General features: G+C 40.8%; 1 protein-coding gene across 1 annotated transcript in view; it reads left to right on the top strand.

The window, feature by feature from the left end:
* Nucleotides 1–23,033, top strand: part of ITGA8 (integrin subunit alpha 8) — a 206,746-nt gene that overhangs the window by 35,501 nt on the left and 148,212 nt on the right. Inside the window, exons 4-7 of the mRNA XM_047868227.1 lie at nucleotides 6,416–6,516; nucleotides 9,624–9,747; nucleotides 16,325–16,386; nucleotides 17,493–17,538. Coding sequence (XP_047724183.1) covers nucleotides 6,416–6,516; nucleotides 9,624–9,747; nucleotides 16,325–16,386; nucleotides 17,493–17,538 — 333 coding nt within the window. The remainder of the gene's footprint in view (nucleotides 1–6,415; nucleotides 6,517–9,623; nucleotides 9,748–16,324; nucleotides 16,387–17,492; nucleotides 17,539–23,033) is intronic.

Below are 23,033 nucleotides of genomic sequence, written 5' to 3'. Positions count from 1 at the left end.
GTTGAGGGTCCAACAACCGCTCAGGTCATGATCCCGTGGTCCGTGGGTTTGAGCCCCGCACTGGGCTCTGTGCTAACAGCTCAGAACCTGGAGCCTGCTTTGGATTCTATGTCTCTCTCCCTCTGTCCCTCCTCTGCTCACACTGTCTCACTCTCAAAATAAATAAATGTTGCAAAAATAAATAAATAATACTTTGCCATGTCATATTAAAAAAACAAATTCCAGACGGACAACAGCCCCATAAGCACAGTTAAAAGACTAGTAAAAAATGGGAGAAGATATTTGCAACATATACGTAAGCAAAAGAATCAATCCTCAGAATATATGTCAACTTCTTACAAATCGATAAAATAAATCAGACAAGAAAGTGAACAGAGGATGTGAACTGGAAAGTCACAGAGGTAAAAAGTATGGGGGCCATAAATAGAAAAAGATGATCAACTTGCTAATGATCAGGGAAACACCAGTGAAAACAGAATTGGCAAAAACTTTAAAATCCTACAATGACAGGAGCTGATGGCCCTACTCTTGTGTGCCGCTGCTGTGTTTGTGGGTTGTAGCTACTCTGGGAAAGCTGGTAAAGAGGATGTGGTGACTCTCTATGACCCAGCAATGTCATCTCTAGGCTGGTGCTGGAAAGGTACTCTTCCATGATCTCGTGGTTCATGGGATCAAGCTTGGGATTCTCTCTGTCCCTCTTTCTGCCCCTTCTCTGCTCTCTCTCATAAAATAAAATAAAATAAATTAAATTAAATTAAATTAAATTAATAAAATATAAAAACAATAAAAATAGAACAGAATAGAATAGAATAAAATAAAATAAAATAAAATGCATAAAATAAAAAATTAAAATAGGCACCTGGGTGGCTCAGTCAGTTAAGCGTCCACCTTCAGCTTAGGTCATGATCTCGTGGTCTGTGAGTCGGAGCCCCGTGTCGGGCTGGAGCCTGCTTCGGATTCTGTGTCTCCCCCTCTGTCTGCCCCTCCCATGCTTATGCTCTCTCTCTGTCTGTCAATAATAAATAAACCTTAAAAAGTAAAATAAAATTAAGTTAATAAAATTAAAAACCTAACCTAACCTAAACTAAAAAAATAGAGCTGGGTATGGAGCGGGATACAATACCAAGCAAGAATTTGAAAGAATGAGCTAAATGTATCTACCTACCTAGCTATCTACTAACCTACTACCTATTTTCTAGCTATCTACCCACGGATCATGCCGCCAGCACAGAACCATTTTTTTTCCAGTTGAAAGGAACACACAAACTACTCAATAACAAACTGTTGTCAGACTACAAGTAAATCTGACCCATTATCTGTTTTTGTGTGGCCAGTAAGTAAGCTAAGAGAAGCTTTTACATTTTGTAGTGGTTTGGGAAGATCTCGTGAAAGAGTAACATTTAATGGCGCATGAAAGGTCTGTACCTTTCCAAATTTCTGTGTCTGCCCGTCAAGTTTAATGGGGACATAGCCAAGCCCATTCTTTTACACACTGTCTATGGTTGTTGCTGCTACAGGAGCAGAGAGAGTGAAAAACCTGAAGTATTTTATTTTATCACCTTTAAGAAAAACAAATTGCAGACCGCTGTCCTATAGGATTCATGGGCATTCTTTTTTAAACGGCCAGGAGTATACACATCAATTTCATGATGGTGGACGCCTCTGGAGAAGAAAGAGAGGGCAATGGAACTAGGGATAGATGTTAAAGAATAATGTAATGTTTGTAAATGTGGAAGAGCCGAGTCATCAATTCTGCCTGGTGGGAATGGAAGTGTTTGATATATTAAGTCCTTGTACCTTTGTCTACTTTCTTAAGGCCTCGGGAGAGCTCACAAAAAAATGTATATATATTTCGTAGACATTTTTCTGTATCAGTGCATACAAATCCGTCACATGTACTTTAACAGTTGGGTAGTGGTCTGTTTTATAGAGGACAGAAATTTCAGTTTGAATCCCTTGTGTATAAATATTTAAGTTCCAGTTTTCTATCACAACCAGGATGGCAACTATCTTCACTTTTGCATCTTAAAGCATCTATGTAATTATTCCCTTCGAACCAAATCCTGGAAGTTGAATTCTTTGGTTAAAAAAATGTACATTTAAGGGGCGCCTGGGTGGCTCAGTCGGTTGAGCGTCCAACTTCGGCTCAGGTCATGATCTCGCGGTCTGTGAGTTCGAGCCCCGCGTCGGGCTGTGTGCTGGCAGCTCAGAGCCTGGAGCCTCCTTCGGATTCTGTGTCTCCCTCTGTCTCTGCCCCTGACCCACTCGCATTCTGTCTCTGTCTCTCTCAAAAAATAAACATGAAAAAATAAAGTTTTTTTTTTTTTAAATGTACATTTAAAACTTTGGTAGGTGTTGCCAAATGGCCCTTCCAAAATGCTGTGTCGAGTTATTGTCTTGCAAACAGAGTGAATATTAATATTTTTTGCCCAACTGGTAGGTGACAAGTGTTAAGCCATTATTGTTTTAATTTGCGGCTCAGGGCCTCTCTAGGAATTTACAGGCTTTTTAATTTCTTCTTTATTCTGTAATGCCCATTCAAGCCCTTAGAGCTTTTTCCTGTAGAATGTTAATCTTTTATTTTATTGATTTGGGAGCTTTTTACAAGTTGTATCTACTGACCTTTTCTTTGAAAAAACTTTCACCTCGATTTTCATTTATTTACTAATTTTAATAGTCTTTTTTAAAATGTTTACCTTTGAGAGAGAGAGAGAAAAAAAAAGTGTGAGCAGGGGAGGGGTAGAGATGGGGGGAGACACAGAATCCAAAACAGGCTACAGACTCTGAGCTGTCAGCACAGAGCCCGACTCGGGGCTCGAACTCACAAACCGCAAGATCATGACCTGAGGTGAACTTGGACGCTTCACTGACTGAGCCACCCAGGCGCCCCATTACTCTTTTACTGCTTAGAAAGACTTAAATCACATGCATTCACTATGAATTTTTTTCCCTAGCTTTTGACTTTGTTTTCTCCATAGTTTGTGATATGCCAAGGAAAGAATTGCTTCTTAGGTGACTATCAGTCTCCACCATCTCCCATGATCACAGGCCCTTCCAAGAGTTCTCTGGGGTTGACAGTGCATGTAGGGTAACCAGTGCCTTTCTTCTGCTATAGATCTACGTGTCTCTATCCTAACTGTTTACCCCTTGTCATCACTGTATCAGCGGGAGTTTGGTCAGAAAAAACAAAAACCACTTTGAGTAGTACAGCTGGGAAGGGATCGCATCCAGAGGTGAAGGGGCTCGCCTGGCCCCTGGAAACACTGGGGGTGTGGGGAGGTCAGGAAGGTCACTGCCTGCAGATGAAGCAATATGGAAGTTCAGGACTTGATCTCCGCTGACTGATGCACCAAGAGGGGATTATTATCAAGGGGTACTTTACGGAGCTGCGGGAAGAACATCACAGCTGTCACAGCTGATGCCCACGTGTGTGCCTGCACCTGCCACCAGAAAGTAATGGCTTCTCCATCTTCTCTTTCCTGAGTCTCTCATTCCACAAGGGTCCTACTCATAAGAGTGTCTAGAAAATGTATGTTCCAGGCTTTCAGCCCTTTGCCCTACAGAGGAGGGCTCAGCGGGGCTGAAATCATGCTGAGTATTTACAGTTATTACCTGGAGGGTGTTCTCAGTAAAGATCAGATTGAATCAAATCGAAAACATTGTCCATGCATGGGAGGTTTCTTGAGCACCAGTGGGCAAGAGATAACACAGTGCCTTGTGTTGGGGTATTTGGCATGAAAGACTCTTGTTCAGAAAAGGAGGGTGAGAAATTGACTTTCATAGTCCATCTGAATAGATTTTATTCGTTTGAAATTTTATGACATTCTGACACGAGATTTAAAGTCAGACAACTTGTAGAAATAGTGAAGCAGAAGTTTGAAAAGGTGATTTGCCCTCCTCACAGATCAAGGAGTGGCTGATCCGTCTAGACTAAAGCTGATCTCAGTAAATAGACCCAGGACAGTGGAATTCTCTGTTGTAATCCTTGGGTATGGAATCCTTGGGATTGGGTATGGAATTAGTGGAATTAGTGAAGCCAATTCATTTGTATTCTTGGTCCAGAAGAAATTTGTTGCTGGACAATAACCCACAGTTGACAGTTTTAATCTAGTTATTACACAGTTCAACCTCTGAACAGCAGAAAGGACGTCTGAGGAGTCACAAAGGTAAAGTCACATCATTTTCTCCTAGCAGAATGAGGCCCATTTAGAACTGGCTTCTCTCTTTCCCCAGGATCCATTTCCTTCCTCCCGGCAGGCTGTTTTTCTTAAGTTCTTTTGGGATCTCCTTTAAAGATTTTTGAAATGTTTGAGGTGCTGGTCTTTTCATGGCTTTTTAGCAGTTTGGACATTCCAAAGCCACTGTGTAGCCTTTTCTCTCTGTAATGAATCAGAGCCACATGGACAGTCTTGAGAGGTGTCACTGATTTCGCTGCTGAGTACCAAAAATCACTAATAATAACATCGTACGTGTGTGTCAGCAAGGTCCTTTCCAGTTCTTGGACTTGGGTTGAGTTTCCAGGTTTCGAATTAAGAGATATTTGTAAAGGGTTTGGATTTTCAGTTAGATGGCTACATGATTTCTGAGCGTACAGCTTCTCAGCTTATAAAGAAGGCACTTTCGAGTTTGTGTAGCTCACGTTATCTTTGTGACTTTGATCACCTGTGAAAGAGGAAAGGGAGAAGGTATTCTCAGCCTCATTTTCTAGAAGAAACCCAAACTCCAAAGACTGAGTGAATTGCCCCCATCACCCAGTTCATGGTGATAAGATTCATTGTCTCTGAGGTCTATAATCTTCCACAGTGCCTAGATGTAAATATAAATGTTTATTTTTTCAAGTTTATGCTGTAATCTGTAAAATGCTCCGTTCATTGCCAGTTGTATGCATTTTGGGTAAGGATTTATAGAACCTTTTTTAATTTTTTTAAAATTTTTAAAAAAATGTTTATTTATTTTTGAGAGAGAGAGGCAGAGCATGAGCAGGGGAGGGGCAGAGAGAGGGAGACACAGAACAAGAAGCAGGCTCCACGCTCTGAGCTGTCATCACAGAGCCTGACGTGGGGCTCCAACTCACGGACCGCGAGATCATGACCTGAGCTGAAGCTGGACGCTCAACCAACTGAGCCACCCAGGCGCCCCTAGAACCTCTTTTTTTAAAAACAAAACAAAACGGGGCGCCTGGGTGGCGCAGTCGGTTAGGCGTCCGACTTCCGCCAGGTCACGATCTCGCGGTCCGTGAGTTCGAGCCCCGCGTCAGGCTCTGGGCGGATGGCTTGGAGCCTGGAGCCTGTTTCCGATTCTGTGTCTCCCTCTCTCTCTGCCCCGCCCCTGTTCATGCTCTGTCTCTCTCTGTCCCAAAAATAAATAAATGTTGAAAAAAAAAATTAAAACAAAACAAAACAAAACTCAGAAACAACAAAAGCATAAGATTTTTAAGAAGGAAATTCATGATTTTCAACTAACATGTAAAAGTCAATTTTAGGTTAAGATTGACTATAATTTTTAAAAGTCTGTAATCATATGGAAACTCAACTTCATGTTAATTACATGTGTATTTTGGCCTCACTTAAGAGGCGTTAAAAGTTCGTTTTGTAATGCCTTTATTATAGAGTCAATGAAGAAAAATGAAACGCATACCAAAGGAAACACATATAAATAAGATTCCCTGGTGCAAATGTCTTTTGAAACCCATTAGCTATTACCCACGAAGCTCCAGTGACAACCATGTGGTTAGAGCCACGTGGGAAATATGCTGAGTGGGAATCAAGAGTGAAAAGAAAGATATCTGCTTTTTATTAAAACCCGAAGAGTGTTATAATTGGGTTGAGTTTCTACCCAGATGGCCCCCCTTCTTATGACATCTGCAAAGTGTGTCTAAAACTACGTTGAGGTGTTATTTTCTGCGGCTGCGTGGACACATGTTAACTTCGTCAAAAACCAAGACCTTGGAGTCCTTCACAATCTTTCTTGCTAACTCATGCCAACTCAAGGGAGGAGCTAACTCATGTGCTTCTCCCCTCAGGGAGATTCCTATGGGTTTCCCTATTGCGAAAGATTGAAATTCCTTGAGGCAGTTGTAAGTATCTGGTCTTCGATCTTTTGCAAATCAATGACAGTTGCATAGATTTGAGGCTATTAGAGTTCATGTCAACTTGACAATACAGTTATCTCTGAAAATATTAAGTGGTAACAATAAAAAATGCTTCCTGTAAGTGAAGTTGTGAAATGTCATGTTCAAATGCGCATTTTCATTTGGTATTTTCCTAAATGAAAAGGCTTGGTGAGAACTCCCCACCCCGTGTCTGAACATTGTTTTTTTTTTTCAAAGAGTTTTAACGGACGTGTTCATTGTTACATATTATATTTGGCTGCCACGGTTTACGGGTTCTTAACGGTTCCATGTCCTCCTTGTCAGACAACAGAAAGATCAGAGTTAATGGAACCAAGGAACCTATAGAATTTAAATCGAATCAGTGGTTTGGGGCAACAGTGAAAGCTCACCGAGGCGAAGTTGTGGTAAGTATGAGTCGTGGCGATGCTGTGCAATATTATGTTCTCAGTTTTTCAAAACTGCTTTCATGTAAGGACTTCTATTGAGAGGGAAAGAGAGAGAGTGTGCGCGGGGTGGGGGGAGGGGCAGAGAGAGGGAGCCGGAAGCAGGGCTTGATCCCACCAGTGCCCCAGGACATGTCAGATTTTTAAAGACAAACTTATCAGCATTCTAAAAAAATAAATCTAGTAGCCCTTAAAATGAAAGAATTTATTCTAGTGTTTAAAGTTATAGGAGATAAAGCTTGCTTTCCATATCAGTTAGAGATTTTTAAATATTGCAACACTTGGACGCCTGAGTGGCTGTCGGTTAAACATCCGACTTCAGCCCAGGTCGTGATCTCTCAGTTCGGGAGTTTGAGCCCCACATCAGGCTCCTCGGTGACAGTGCAGAGGCTGCTTGATATTCCCTCTCTCTGCCCCTCCACCCCCAAATAAATAAACTTTAAATATTTTAAAATATATAACTGCTAATTACATAGTTCTCTGAGTACATTAATAATTTTTTAAAGTAAAGAAAACCCCTCACTTTCAAGTAGATATCGTTCAGCTTTAAAGTGCTATGGCTTCATGATTCTTTTATTTCAATCATCTACGTGTCTAAGCTATTGAGAAATAAGTGACTATATTAAGCTGATCTGGAAATTTTTTTCTTGGGGGAATTTTTTAAACCATTGGCTTTAATTTCCTTACAACAATAAAGCAATAACTTTGGCTTTTAGGATTTGTTTAAAGCTTCTTGAATTATGTTTTAATAAGAATAAGTATTTAAAGGAAATACCTTGTTTTATTTGGTCTGTGGTTAACCCCCCCATGGAGATTTTGACATAAGCAGGTAATGGATAAGATACAGACAGCCCTCTCCAGTTGCAAATCCAGAATTTACAGTATGGTCTCTATAGAACTATACTTGCATTAATATGGTTTTCATATTCCACAGTTGGTAAAAACTTTTTTAGCCCTTAGTGGCATATGACATGTGAATTGCTTTGGAAAGCTAATCCTATCTAATGACTATGTGGGATTAAAAAAAATCTTCTGGGTACTGTATTGATATTTTTAAGTCTTGAAAACTTATCTGTAACACATTATGCATCTCTGAAAATCGTATGCCATGTTCATAATAAAAATAGTTCATTTGGGGGCATGTCTCCATTTTCAAAATTATGTAAAAGGAAATCCAATAATATTAAATATATTTCAAGTTAATTTTTTTCCTTTGAGCACTGAAATTTAGGGTATCACATATGCCCTACGTGATAATTATTAGGACTTCAAAATGCTGAAATATCTTTTTGACTATCCAGATGTCATGTGTGTATGTATTAAGTTGGGTCAAAGTCCAAATTTATCTTATCAGTGTATTTCACATCAGTGTGAAACTGAGCAGATATAAATAGGATAACTTTCTAGGCAAGAACTGGGAAGAATTTTCTTGGCATCTAAGTGTGGGGGTGGGGTGGAGGGGTGAGATCCGGCAGGTGAGGCTGGTTTTCAGAATACCTCACTGCATAGGTGAGCGCCCACACTGCCCACACTACTGCCTTTCACTGTTGGAACCTTACGTTATACATATTAGCACATAGTTTGTTAGTTTATTAAGAGGTCCCTAAGATGAAAGAATGAGGATGAGATCGATGGTTTTTAGGTTATCAGCCAAGACCTCACAATACCAAAAGAGTCAAGTTGTGGAAACACTCTTCTCACTTGAGAATAGAAATAAAATATTTTCACTAAAAGTAGTTGCGCATTGGGCAGATTACCAAGGACACATTTGGAATTGTGAAAGGACTTTATTTTTTTTCAATGTCTATTCTTTTTTTTTTTTTTTTTCTTGAGAGAGAGAGAGAGACAGAGACAGATTGTGAGCAGGGAAGGGGCAGAGAGAGAGGGAGACAGAATCCGAAGCAGGCTCCAGGCTCTGCACTGACAGCACAGAGCCCGATGCAGGACTCAAACCCACAAAGAGATCATGACCTGAGCCGAAGTCAGATGCTCAACTGACTGAGCCACCCAGGCACCCCATGAAAGGACTTCAAAATCAGTGTCTGCCTTCATATTCCTGGCATTTTTGAATTTTAAGAGTGATATCATCAAAATCGGAGGTAGGCCAGTGATTCCATATTCCAGGCATCTGTAATTCTGTGTCCTTCGAAATGAGTGCTTGAATAATCAGGTAAAACACACTTATGGCGGATTCATGCTAGCAAACAAGTCAAAAAGATGCCTATAATTTTCTACACATTTATTTTATTGCCTCTCTCATTTGTAACAAAATTAATGTTGCTTAATTTACTTAAAGAGGACTTCATATATTCTCTTTTGTATTTGATATCCTTCCAAATATCATGCTTTTGTTAAGAATCCAAGCTTATGAAGAAGCAACCAGAGTATTTCATGCAAGAATCATATTTCCTTTCTGTTGCTTAAATTAATTTTTGTTTTGTCATGAATAAAAACCATTAACTAAAAAATAAAGTCAGGAACACTGCGATAAGGGAGTAGCATGTCCAAATGAAAGTCATTGTTTAAAAAGTCATAAGATATGCCATCAGCGATAAGCCAGGGAAATCCATAAAACAGAGGTTTACAAACTTGTCTGCATCTTTGAATTCGAAAATAATTTCTTAAAGCAACAAGCAGACCAAAAAAGGAGCTCTCAGTTTAACACATCACACTGATTTACTGACTGAAATGATCATTTGAGTCTAAGTAGGTCCAACTGTTTTAAAAAAGACAAGAAGATGTGAGTTCTTTGCTGTTAGGAAATAATTACTTTTGCCAGGTTACACATGTTTAACTTTAAGTCCTGTGGGGGGAGAGCTCATTCCTTTCTATATGTTTAATTTATTCTGATGCTATTGTGGATTAATGTTGGGGGAAAAAGAATGGTTTTGGAAGTTTCATTAACTCTGCCTACTGAGGTACTTACCAGCATGCTGGAGGCCACTTAAATCGCCACTAATTTAACATAGTTTGTGATGAATGTAGACACATTAGTCAACAGGTTCAATCATATCATAGCATGAGGAACTGATGCCACGAAAATATGTTTTGTCTTCGGTGCATCACAGGCCTGCGCTCCCTTATACCACTGGAGAACTCTTAAACCAACACCTGAGAAGGACCCGGTCGGCACCTGCTACGTAGCAATTCAGAATTTCAGCGCGTATGCGGAGTATTCACCTTGTCGGAACAGTAAGTGACTTTATTCTTTGAAAGGGCACTTTAGCTACAGAGCCCTTCTATGGTAGGCAGGGCAGGCGAGATCAGAACCTCACTGACAAGGAAAAAGAGATGGGGTGAAGATTATGGGCGGCCTTTCAGGACGTCTTGCTGCGACACGACGGCCAAGACCCAGAATTCTGTGGGTCCTTTTCCGTGTTGTAGACATTTCTTTAGTAGAATTGATTGGTTCCTTAGTTGAGGCCTTAAACTCTCAGCAGCTGTTCAGAATTCACACCGCAATCTAAAGAACGATGACCACCCACTTGACTCGTTCACGGCAGGAGTGGTGTTTGCGAGTGTGCTTGGAACTGGGGACCCTCTCACATCAGCTTTCTGTCCAGCCTGTGTTCCTGCCGGCTGTTGCTCTCTTTGGCAGCTGTGTGCTCGGGTTATCTGCATGGTGGGCTTTTTTCCCTTAAATGTTTAATCCCTATTTTTCAAAAGGGCTCTGCACGCTTAGAGTATAAGTCTTATCTGGCCGTTCTCGGGATCTTCCAGCAAAGCATCTTTGAAAGCAAGCCTGGCGAGTTCCAACTTTGGGACACTGCTGTTTTAATCGCTTCTTGCTGGAACACCACGGATTTGGGACAGCAGTTCTGACTGCTTGGATCTACTCAGTCCTTTTGTGAACTCTTCCAGTTTTCCGTGTGTCGTTGGGAGATCAGTGGGATTTGTCAGGGAGCAACCACGGGATTTTCATCCTTATTCTCGATAGTTCGCAAAATCACAATGAGGAGAGAAAGGTCACTAGAAGGAACATTCTAGCAACTGATTTCGGGAAATTGATTTTTCAAAAACCCAATCCCAAGTTAGATTTCCAAAACCATAAGTAATATTTCCCCATTTTGCATGAATATTTTTTATAAATTTTTTTAACATTTATTCATTTTTGAGAGACAGAGAGCATTGAGCAGGGGATGGGCAGAGAGAGAGGGAGACACAGAATCCAAAGCAGGCTCCAAGCTCTGAGCTGTCAGCACAGAGCCCGACACGAGGCTCGAACTCATGAACAGCGAGATTATGACCTGAGCCGAAGTCGGACGCTCAACCGACTGAGCCACCCAGGTGCCCCCTGCATGAATATTTTTTAAATCCAAGATTAATTTAGACAAGATAATAAGCAAATATCAGAAATAAAACAACGCAGATAAAGAATGGATCGGTGATATTAGAGGGCTAATAAAGACGCCACCGAGATTTCATCTAAATAACAAAGTGGAACAGCTAACTCAGATGGGGGTAGGATTTTGGCAAGGGGAAGATGATGGCTTCTGTTTTAAAATATTGACATAAATTACCCACTTCCTCACATTACGACAAGTGTCGGCCGAATGAATAATCTGTGAAATTAAGATTTTATTTTAAAGGCTTGAAAACAGAGGTTCCTTGTTGATAATGAGACTCGATTATGTATCCGTTCAACACACTAAGCACTACTTATTCTGTGTTTAGGGAATAAAGCACAGAACAAGAGAAAATAAAACACAGTCTTTAAGAAACTTACATTCTAAGTAGGGGAGACAGACAACAAACATGTAGATGTTCAGATCCAGCAATTCCACATCTGGGTGTAGGTCCAGAGGAAGTGAAACCAATATCTCAAAAAGATATCTGCACCCCCACGTTCATAGCAACATTATGCACTTTAGGCAAGACATGGAAACAAACGTAGCATCCACTGATGGGTGAATGAATAAAGAAGATGTTGTGTGTGTGTACAATGGAATGTTATTCAGCCATAAAAAGAAGGAAATCCTGCCATTTTCAACCACGTGGATGGACCGTGAGAGCGTTATGCTAAGTGAAATAAGCCGGACGGAGAAAGACGAATACCAAAGAAGAACGCCACTTACACGCAGAACGTAATGAAAAATAAAAAACAAAAACTCCAAACTCAGGGATACAGAAAAAAGATCAGTGGTTGTCAGAAGCGCAGGGTGAGGAGATGAGTGAAGTTGGTGAAGAGGGTCAAAGGCACAAATTCCCATTTACAAGACAAATAAGTCCAGGGGAAGTAATGTCCAGCAAGGTGACTATGGTTAACAATACTGTATTGTGAGGGTGCCTGGGTGGCTCAGTTTGTTGAGTTTCTGACTCTTGATTTTGGCTCAGATCCTGATCTCATGCTTCGTGGGATCGAGCCCCGCGTTGGGCTCTGTGCTGAGCTTGAAGCCTGCTTGGGATTCTCTCCCTCACCCTCTGCCCCTCTCCCCCACTCACACACTGTCTCTCTAAAATAAACAAAGCAAAACAAAAAAACCCCACAATACCATATTGTGTATTTTTTATTTGAGAGACACAGAGAGCACACGTGGGGGAGGGGCAGAGAGAGAGAAGGAGAGAGAGAATCTAAGCAGGCTCCATGGTGTCAGCACAGAGCCTGACATGGGGCTTGATCTCAGGAAGTGTGAGATCATGACCTGAGCCAAAATCAAGAGTCAGACGTTTAGCCAACTGACCCACCCAGGCACCTGCTGTGTTGTATATTTGAAAGTTACTAAGAGAGTAGATCTTACAAGCTTATCACAAGGAAAGAAACTATAATTGTATGTAGTGCTGGGTCTGGCTGTTAACTAGATTTACTGTAGTGGTCATTTTGTAGTATATACATGTATCAAATCATTCTGTTATATTCCTTGGGCTAGTAATAACATGTTCTATGCCAATTATATATCAACGGAAAGAAAACTTCTAAAAAAGAATACATTCACAACACAAAGGCAGATGGCGAAAAGTGCAACAATGAAAAACATAACAAAGCGAGAGAGTAGGGAGTGACCTGGCCCGGGTGGGGAGAGGAGCTTTGGGAAAGGACCATGGGAAGGGCTCTCTTAGCAAATGGCTATTGGAGCGGGGCAGGGGGACTGTCCCACGCACGGCCAACAGCCCAGAGAGGCATATTTGGAGTCGTGTTCCGCTCAGGGTGTTGTGTTTCTTGGTTCCATGAGAGGCCATTACTATTACGCGAAAGATAGAAGTCAGGTAGGGGGATAAAGAAAATCCCAACTTAAATCAGAAAACTAATGGGCGGCTGAGATTTGACAGAGAATGTGTTTCGTCAAACCTGTTCATATCCTACTTCTCCCGATGTGCTAAAGATGCTTCCCCATCTCCGTAAACTATGAGAGCTGATCACCTCTTGCCTAGGTGATCTACCGTACTCTTCCAGCTAATGTGGAGGGTGATCGTTTATAAGACCCGTCACTGTCTTTTGTTCTGCCTTTTAGACTGAGTGCCTCTGTAACGAGAGAACTCAGGTTCAAATACAGTACGTGGCACCGAACCATGAGTCTGAACCTTCATCTGAAAATAACAGTCGTGGTCGGCTTGTGTCTTGAGTGACCCGGGCACATTATGATGCCAATTGACTCACTCTTTATTTTCCTAAATAAACAAATAGCTTGACACAGGTAAAAATGGAGTCGAATTGCAGAATTGCTAAGTCAATTCCCAAGAATCCTTTTCCACTCTGGTTCACATCAGTAGTTCTCACTTTTCCTCGTGGCTGCCCTCTTACTACAAAACTTTTTCCTCCAGAAATTCACCCAAGGAGCTGACTTCCTGTCTTTCCCCCAGGAGTTTACAGTTCATTAACACAAAGCCAGCTTGTTCACGAGCATATGGTCAGTATCCCAGAACAGGAACATCAGCAATATTATTTTCAAAAGAGAATTTAAGGAGCCTTCTCCTGCTCATTCCGGACCACAAACATACCCCACTGATACGCTGAGCAATACGGCAACTAATCTGTTCATTCATATTCATGACATGCCTCCTACTCTTATTATCATTCATAATTCAGGTGGGGATGATTTACACACCGCCTTCCCTTCTAGTTTGAAAACCAACAAATAGTAGTGGATGATCAGCATGATTCCCTGGATCCCGGGACATAATTGTAAAGTTTATAAATGCTCTGAAATTCCAGGAAGATAGATTCCTTCAGCTCTCATAAACTATAACCCTAAGAGAAAAAAAGCTACCTCATATTCGGTTACAATCACTGCTTCAAATAAACATTTGAAGTTGGTTGTTTTCTCAGTGAGTTTCATGAAAAGTATTAGTATTTTCTTTTAATTTTTTGTTTCCTGTTTTGGAGCAAAATAATTTCAAAGGACGGTCATATTTCTTCTTTGAATAATTTACAATATTAAAAATGAAAAGAAAGACTTGATTTAAAAAGGATTTCTAAAGAGGTTTGTACATTAGAAAAATACGTTTCTTAAATATACTCGAGATTGCAGATATAGGCTTACATAATCATATATCAGGTATTCGTATATATCTCTCTGGATGCATGTAAGTATTTACACACATGAACTTCCAGAAAACTGGTAACCAGACATTTGAGGTTATACAGATGAACCTTTAGGAAACTTTATAGCATTCAGAACTACAAACCACAAAACATAGTTTAAAATAAGGAGTAAATTTTATAAAAATACAGTGTAAGATGTTGTGCACTTAATTGCAGGGCCTGGGTGGCTTGGTCGGTTAAGCGTCCGACTTCGGCTCAGGTCATGATCTCACAGTTTGTGAATTCAAGCCCAACCCCCCCTCGGGCTCTGTAGCCTGGAGCCTGCTTCGGGTTCTGGGTCTGCCTCTCTCTGTGCCCTAACCTACTTGCACTCTGTCTCTCTCTCTCTCTCTCTCAAAAATAATAAGCATTAAAAAAATTGTTTTTAAAAATTGCAGAGAGTAAACCTCATGTTAAATGTTTTTACCACAAACAAACAGAGGGACACAAGAAATTTTTTGTAGGTGGTAGAAATTCTTATTACTTTGATTTTGGTGATGGTTTTGTGGGTGTATGCATATGTCCACACTCATGAAAATGTATCCATTAAGATGTACAGCTTTTTGGGGCGCCTGGGTGGCGCAGTCGGTTAAGCGTCCGACTTCAGCCAGGTCACGATCTCGCGGTCCGTGAGTTCGAGCCCCGCGTCGGGCTCTGGGCTGATGGCTCAGAGCCTGGAGCCTCTTTCTGATTCTGTGTCTCCCTCTCTCTCTGCCCCTCCCCCGTTCATGCTCTGTCTCTCTCTGTCCCAAAAATAAACGTTGAAAGAAAAAAAAAAAGATGTACAGCTTTTTGTATATTAAGTATATCCCAATAAAGCTGAAAAAAAAAACTAAGCTTAAAAAACACACGAGAGATTAACGGACATTTCAATTAAAAAGAGGTATTGCCATTAAAAAATACAGTGTATGTGATAGAACAGTGTATTAAAATATACAGGGAGCATCTAGAGAAGAACGGATGATGACAATGCTAAAATTAGTTAAGTACTAATCAAAGGAAAGCAAAAAACAAAAGACATTCCAGTCGGTTAAGCGTCTGCCTGCGGCTCAGGTCATGATCTCACGGTTTGTGAGTTCCAGCCCCGCGTCTGGCTCTATGCTGACAGCTTGGAGCCTGGAGCCTGCTTTGGGTTCTGTGTCTCCCTCTCTCTCCGCCCCTCCCCTGCTCGCACTCAGTCTGTCTGTCTCTCTAAAATAAATAAATGTTAAAAAAAAAAAAAAAAAGAAATGCAATTTGCAAAGGTACCTAAGTAATAATAGAATAATTTAAAATTACTTTCCTCTTGGAGATCATTAAAATTGGAATCCTTGTGGGTGCCCTCAGCAGAAAGCCTCCACCCAGGTGACCATGTTGACCCCTCTCTTTCTCAAGGCATTTCTTTAGGAATGACCTATGTGGCTTCATGCAGAACACACAGGCAACTCAGAATCCCGTTACTGCCACTTGCAGAACTCAGAACATAGGTGACAGGAGAGTTTACTTCTTTAGACAAACACGACTTGTAAAACCCAATGTAGTAACTCCAAGGGATGTTATTCCTAGTGGTCTTACTACAAAATCATGATGATATTTGGGACAAAAAAATAAATTATGTTTCATAAATTATGAACATATATTTCATAAATTGTTCATGATGAATTTAAAAGTAAATATAAAGTGGGGCACCTGGGTGGCTCAGTTGGTTAAGCCTCTGACTTCGGCTCAGGTCATGATCTCGCAGTTCGTGGGTTTGAATCCCGTATCCGGCTCTATGCTGACAGCTCAGAGCCTGGAGCCTGCTTTGCATTCTGTGTCTCCCTCTCTTTCTGCCCCTCCTTGCTCATGCTCTCTCTCTCAAAAAATAAACATTAAAATTTTTTGTGATGTTAAAAAAATAAATATAAAGCACATATTGATCATTAAAATTAAAAAAAATTTAATGTTTATTTATTTTTGAAGGAGAGAGAGAGACAGAACATGAGGGGGGGGGGGGGGGCGGGGGGTGGCCAGAGAGAGAGGGAGACACAGAATCAAGCAGGCTCCAGGCTCTGAGCTGTCAGCATAGACCCCGACGCAGGGCTCAAACTCACAAACTGCAAGATCATGACCTGAGTCAAAGCTGGAAGCTTAATAGACTGAGCCACCCAGGCACCCTGATCATTTTAAGTTGGGAAATCAATAGGGAAAACAACAAAATATCCTAGCTGTTATTAAAATATATATTGGGAATGATGATGTGATAACATTTCTATATTTTGGTCACTCTAGGTAATGCTGATCCCGAAGGCCAGGGTTACTGCCAAGCAGGATTTAGTCTGGATTTTTACAAGGTGAATTAGTTTGGGCTTGTAGCTTCTAGCAGTTGTATTATCTGTTTGATTTTTTCTTTTTTCTTTTTGTTTACTCTCTGCCTCTGGCTCTCATCCCCACCCCCAATAACTACCACCAACAAAAGAACCTTTAGGTATGTATCCAGCCTGTTTTGACAACTTCCTTAAATGTTTTTGCTCGTTCTTTATTTTCATTAAAGCAATCGATGCAGATGACAAACTTATTAAAATAGCACAGAAATACATATGATGAAAAACAACAGTCTTTCTCCCCACCTCAGTGATAATCCTTTACATGGAAAATCTGAACAACTCAGTGAGAGAAATGTGTTTCTAAAAAAAAAAAAAAAAAAGATAGAAAAAAACTGCTTTATCTCTTAGCTGTAATTGACTGATTAGATTGAACACGAGTGTTAAAATTCACAACATCCTTTCACCAAGTTACAGAGATGATAAGGGACCAAGATTTTGTGGGTTTGAAAACAGTGTAGAAAAAAATTCATCAGCATACAAATTTTGCTCTTTCGTGGCCTTTTTTTTTTTTTATTGCCTTCCCCCCCCCCCCCCACTGAAAGTTGGACGGAGGATGGAAGGAGGTGGTAAGGAGAAGGGAAAATCTATATTTGCTAGTCTGGGGTGTTTGCTCTCTCTTCTGAGAGGGGGAAGGGGGTGGTTGCAGATGTATGGAAAAAATAGGCATTACTGTGGCCTTGAGATAAATAGAAACCATATTTTCTTTTGTTGCCAAAGCTCACAAGACCATGTCTGCTAAATTACACAGCATTAAACATGTACGTTATTTTGCTTACCTGAATCAGTGCCAAAAGTCTGAATTTCTGTATCCTCAAGGGAGAGAATTCAACTTAGCTAATTGAGGCAAACGCAAATTATTTAATGTGCTAACACACTAAATAGTGGAAAGCAAAAAAAAGGAAAAAAGGCAAATAAAACGCACTGCGTGACCCAGATACAAGGGCCTCATTTAAAAATTGCTTTTCTACGTGTAACAAATTGTTAGCGATGCTTGTTACCAATGATTTGTCACCTTGAAAAAGAAAAAAAATATCTGTTTTTCTTTTCCAATTGTTGCTGTTTCTGTTTTGTAGAATGGAGACCTCATAGTGGGAGGACCCGGGAGTTTTTATTGGCAAGGTACGTTCTGTGAGCAGAGAAGAAATGCCTATTTGTGGTTACTAACGAGGAGGGGAAACACCGTTAACACCAAATGTTGACCCTTTGTTACATGAATTGTAGGTCTCGATTCAGAGTTTCTCCAAGGAATAAGGCATCATTTCCAACTGTATATGAATGCTATTTTTAAACACTGTTGCAGCTTAATTCATTTGTTCACCAAGCATTTAGGTGAGGCTGTGTGAGACTTCGTGCTAGATGCTGGGGATACAGAGATGAGTGGACTGGACGCTGTTCCCACTCTCACAAGGTTAACACCTGGGGGGAGATGTAGACATTAATCCAATATTCACACAAATACCTATACACTCCACACGTGATGCTCTCTGTGAAGGAAAGGTACGTCGTGATGGGGCCATGAGAGTATAGGAGTCTTCTCCAGGGGTGGCTGCGTGCACGTGTTTTGTCCTCTGAACAACCTGTGCTGTGCTTAGGGAACCCTGGACCAGGTGTAGGACAGCATCTGCCCAGAGGGGTTGATGCCTTCTAATTCTTATAAAGGTGCTGCGCAGGCCAGAAGCTGCCCAAAGGTCACTAACTTGGAAACAAGCACCCCTGAACTGAGATCTGAACTTCGCTAGGAGGTAACTAGCAAAGAGAGAAGGGGCTCTATGGAAAGGTTTTGTGGCCTGAATTGAGCAGTCAGGCGAGATGGAGGGAAGCCGGGGTGAACAAGGGGAAATCCTTGGTGGCTTGCAGGAGTGTAAATAGATAGCCTTAGCTATAGTAAGTATTCGTTTCTTGTCTCGAGAATCATGGGAAACCAGTGGAGGGTTTTTTGCATGGGATGCTATGATCAGATCTGTGTTTTGAAAAGCTCACTCTGGTTGCCGTATGGAAGACGAATTGGAGGTTGGCCAAAGTGAGGTGTGAGCAAACCACAAGTTTTTAAGGTAAACTAGCTCTAAGGTTCAGATGAAGACGTTTGCTTCTGAGAGTGGGAATAGTGCAGAATGGAAAGGAGGAGAAATTTGAGAGATGCTTTGGAGGAAAACAGACAGCTTAGTTGTTATGTGTGGGTGAGGAAAGGGAGGAGGCCCAGCATACACTTCTGACTTGCGACTGCATGGTTAATAGGTGGGTCCCACTGTCTGAGATGGGGAACCCTGGAAGAGAACAGGTGGGAGTGGGTTGGAGAGGGAAGATTGTGAATTTGCTTTTGGTTATGTTGAATGTGAACATGTTCGAGATATCCAGGGTTTTTCATATCTGCATATATGGGCTTTCGCTCAGAGAAGATATCTAGGCTAACGTACAGACTTCCGTCACTTGCATATTGGTGACAGTTAAAGCCGTGGATGTGGATGGGATGCCTACATAGAGATGACAGAGAATATTCCCTGAATTTTGGCTGTGAAGTTTAGGATAAAGATAGAGTAGACGATGAGAGAGATGAAGAGTGGAGTGAAATTTTTCTTTTAAACTGGAAGACACCTGATCATATTAATAAGCCAATGGAAGAATACAATTATTGAGAGTCTGGGAAAGATGGGAGAGTAGGACCCTAAGGTCACCTTGTCCCAAGGATACAACTAGATAACATTCACATCAGTGTAAATAACCCAGAAAACAACCCCAAATCTGGCAGAACAAACTCCACAACTAAATGTAGAGAAGCGGCCACATTGAAGAGGGTAGGAAGGGCGGAGATGTGGTAGGGAGCTAACCAGACCCACGGGGCTGTCCTTGGGAGGGAGGGACACTGCACACACAGAGATGGGAAAGAAACAGACTATCATGTCAGGGATCCCGCAGGGGGAAGATGAGTCCCCATTATGTTTGGCTTTGAAAACCAGAGGGGCTGCCTTTTATAAGTTCTTCTAACTAGTGAGACTTAAAAACTGGAACTTTACAAATCAGCAGGCTCAGCTCTGAGAGAGCCAAAAGGGCTTGAGGAAACGGAGTCCCTGCCCCTAAAGAGACAGTACAATAAACAGTACAATAAGACAGACAGGAGATACAGCATAGAAGCAGCATCTTGAAAAATACCTGAAGGGAGAGTTGTTTACTAAACTCAGAGTGTGTGCTGAAGGAGCAGAGACCACCGGGGGACTTGTCCAGAAACCAAAGAGCTGGCAGGCACCATTTCCTCCCCTGACCCCCAGCGTAAACATGGCCGTCTGCAGGAACCAGCATGGCCGTGCCACTGCTCACTACCTAACTTGCTAATACCGCCACCACCCTATGCACTTCAGCAGATCTGTCCCCTCCAGCCAAACCTACCTCAGTCCCAGTTGCTGCAGGTCCCCTCCCACAAAGGACCAGCAAAGCACTTGCTAACACCTTGCCTCCTGCCCCCTCCATTTTGAGAATCCGCCCCTTTCTCACCCTTGGCCAGAGGACATCCAGAGTGGTGCCACAAGCCTGGCAGTGTGCAAGCAGCCCTAATGGGCCAGCACTACTCCAAAGTGACTCCTGGCCTGGGGAGAGGGAAAGAGAACCACACACACCAGTCAGACGGTGGCCCCAGACAGCTGGTCTGACAGAACGACCTGCCCACCAAAGAAAGCTTTCAGAAAACAATATAGAGAAAGTACTGTTCAGTTCAGTGATAGTAAATCTCTGGCAAATGCCTCGTCTGACTCAACTCAAGCCCAAGGCAGCATCAGACTGGCCCACTAACAGCACAGGGACCAAACACGGCCCACAACAGGCAAAGAGAGCCACTGCAGAAGACTGGACTGAAGGAAAAAGTGGCTCAGCTACAGCAGCAGGGCACATGCAACACACATAGGAGACAACTCTGAAGTACCAGGTTCTTGTGAACAGGGGACACTACACTGTGGGGCACTACGTGACCTCTCCTTCATAAGGCCACTACTTTCAAGAACAAGAGATGTGGTTGACTTTCCTAACACACAGAAACAGACACAGAGAGTTAGACAAAATGAGGAGACAGAGAATATGTCCCAAATGAAAGAACAGGACAAAAATCACTGCAAGACACCTAAGCAAACAGAGATAAGTAATATGCCCAATAGAGAATTTAAAGAAAGAATCATAAAGATGCTCACGGACTTCAGAAAAGAGTGGAGGATATCAATGATCCTTATCAAAGAGATATGAAACACAAAAAAGAACCAATCCGAGATGTCCTTAATAAATGAAATTTAAAATACATGAGATGAAATAAATAGTAGACTAGAGGAAGCCCTGGAGAACAGAGTTATGGAAAGCAATCAAGCTGAACATGTGAGGGAAAAAAGTAATGCAAAATCAAAGGGCATAGGGAATTCAGTAACACCATCAAGCATAATGACATTTGCATCATAGGGATCCCAGAAAGAGAAGAGAGAGAAAAGGGGGCAGAACATTTATTTGAAGAAGTAAGAGCTGAAAACTTCCCAAATCTGGGGAAGGAAACAGAAATCCAGATCCAGGAGGTGCAGAGAGTCCCCAACAGAATCAATCCAAGAATGTCCACATCAAGACAAATAGCAATTAAAATGGCAAAAAGTAGTTATAAAGAGAGAAATTTAAAAGCACCAAAAGAAAAGAAAACGGTTACATACAAGGGAAACCCCATAAAGCTATCCACTGACTTTTTAGCAGAAACTTCGTAGTCCAGAAGGGAGTGGCATGATATATTCAAAGTGCTGAAAGAGAAAAATCTGCAGCCAAGAATACTCTATTCCGCAAGGCTCTCATTCAGAATAGAGGGAGAGAAAAAGAATTTCCCAGACAAACAAAAGTTAATAGAATTCATGACCTCTAAACCAGCCCTACAAGAAATGTTAAAGAGTAGAAAGGAACAACCTTAAGTAGGAGTAAGAAAAGTAGGAAGCAAAAAGCAGTAAAATTAAGTATATCTATAAAAATCAGTCAAGGGATTCACAAAATAAAAAGACGGAAAGTATGACAGCATATATATCTAAAGCTTGGGAGGGAAAGGAGTTAAGAATGAGTTCAAACTTACATTTATCAACTTAATATAGACAGCTTCGTGTATAAGAGGTTATAGATAAACCTAATGATAGCCACAAATCAAAAACTAGTAATAGATATACAAAAAATAAAGAGAAATGAAATCCAAGTATATCACTAAAGAAAGCTGTCAAACCATGAGAGAACAGAGCAGGAGTAGAAAGGAACAGAGAAGAACTATAAAAACAACCATAAAACAAATATGAGATGGCAGTAGTATAAATTTATCAATCATCACTTTGAATATAAATGGACTAAATGCTCCAATCAGAAGATGTAGGGTGGCAGAATGGATAAAAAGCAAGCTTCATCTATATGCTTCCCACAAGAGACTCATTTCAGACCTAAAGACACATGCAGATTGAAAGTGAAGGGATGGAAAAGAATTTATCATACAAACGGATGTGAAAAGAAAGCCAGGATAACAATACTTATAACAGACAAAATAAAAGTTTAAAACAAAGATAGTAACAAAAGACAAAGGAGGACACTATATAATCATAAAGGGAACAATCCCACAAGAAGATGTAACAATTGTAAATATTTATGCATCCAACATAGAAGCACCCAAATACATGAAGCAGCTAATAACAAGCATAAAGGAAGTAATTGATAGCAGTACAATAATAGTAGGAGACTTTAACATGCCACTTTGGACAGATCATCCAAACAGAAAATGAACAAAGAAACAGTGGCTTTGAATGATATATTCAGAACAGATAGATTCAAAACATTCCATCCTACAAGAGCATAATACATATTCTTTTCAAGTGTTCATGGAACGTTCTCCAGAATAGATCAATATTAGGCCACAACACAAGTCTCAACAAATCAAAATGATCAAAGTCATAGCATGCATCTTTTCTGACCATAGTGCTATCAAACTAGAAACCAACAACAAGAAAAAATCTTGTGAAAGAGCTCAAATACATGGAGGTTAAATACCATGCTACTACACAATGAATGGAGCGGCTCAAGCAAGAAATCAAAGAGGAAATAAAAAAAATACATGAAGAAAAATGAAAATGAAAACCATGGTCCAAAATCTTTGGGATGCATCAATAGCTATTCTAAGAAGGAAGTTTATCTATCTCAAGAAGCAAGAAAAAAATCTCAAATAAACAACCTAACTTTGTATCCTTTTAAAGGAGCCAGAAAAAGAACAACAAACAAAACCAAAAACCAATAAAATGAAGGAAATAATAACAATTAGAGCAGAAATAAATGAGAGAGAAACTAAAAAAACAAACAAACAATGAAACTAGGAGCTGCTTCTTTGAAAAGATCAACAAAATTGATAAACCTTTAGCCAGACTCCTCAAAAAAAAAAAAAAAGAATAAAATAGAGGACTTAATAAACAAAATCAGAAATGAAGGTGGAGAAATAAACTGAACAACCTAGAAGAAATGGATGAATTCATAGAAACAAATAACCTACCAAACTGAATCAGGAAGAAATAGAAAATTTGAACAGACTGATAACCAGAAACAAAACTGAATCTGTAATTAAAAAAACCTCCCAACAAACAAAA

Source organism: Prionailurus viverrinus, chromosome B4 (assembly GCF_022837055.1).
Source record: "Prionailurus viverrinus isolate Anna chromosome B4, UM_Priviv_1.0, whole genome shotgun sequence".
NCBI classification, from domain to species: Eukaryota; Metazoa; Chordata; class Mammalia; order Carnivora; family Felidae; genus Prionailurus; species Prionailurus viverrinus.
This window is presented reverse-complemented; position numbering and strand designations above follow the sequence as displayed.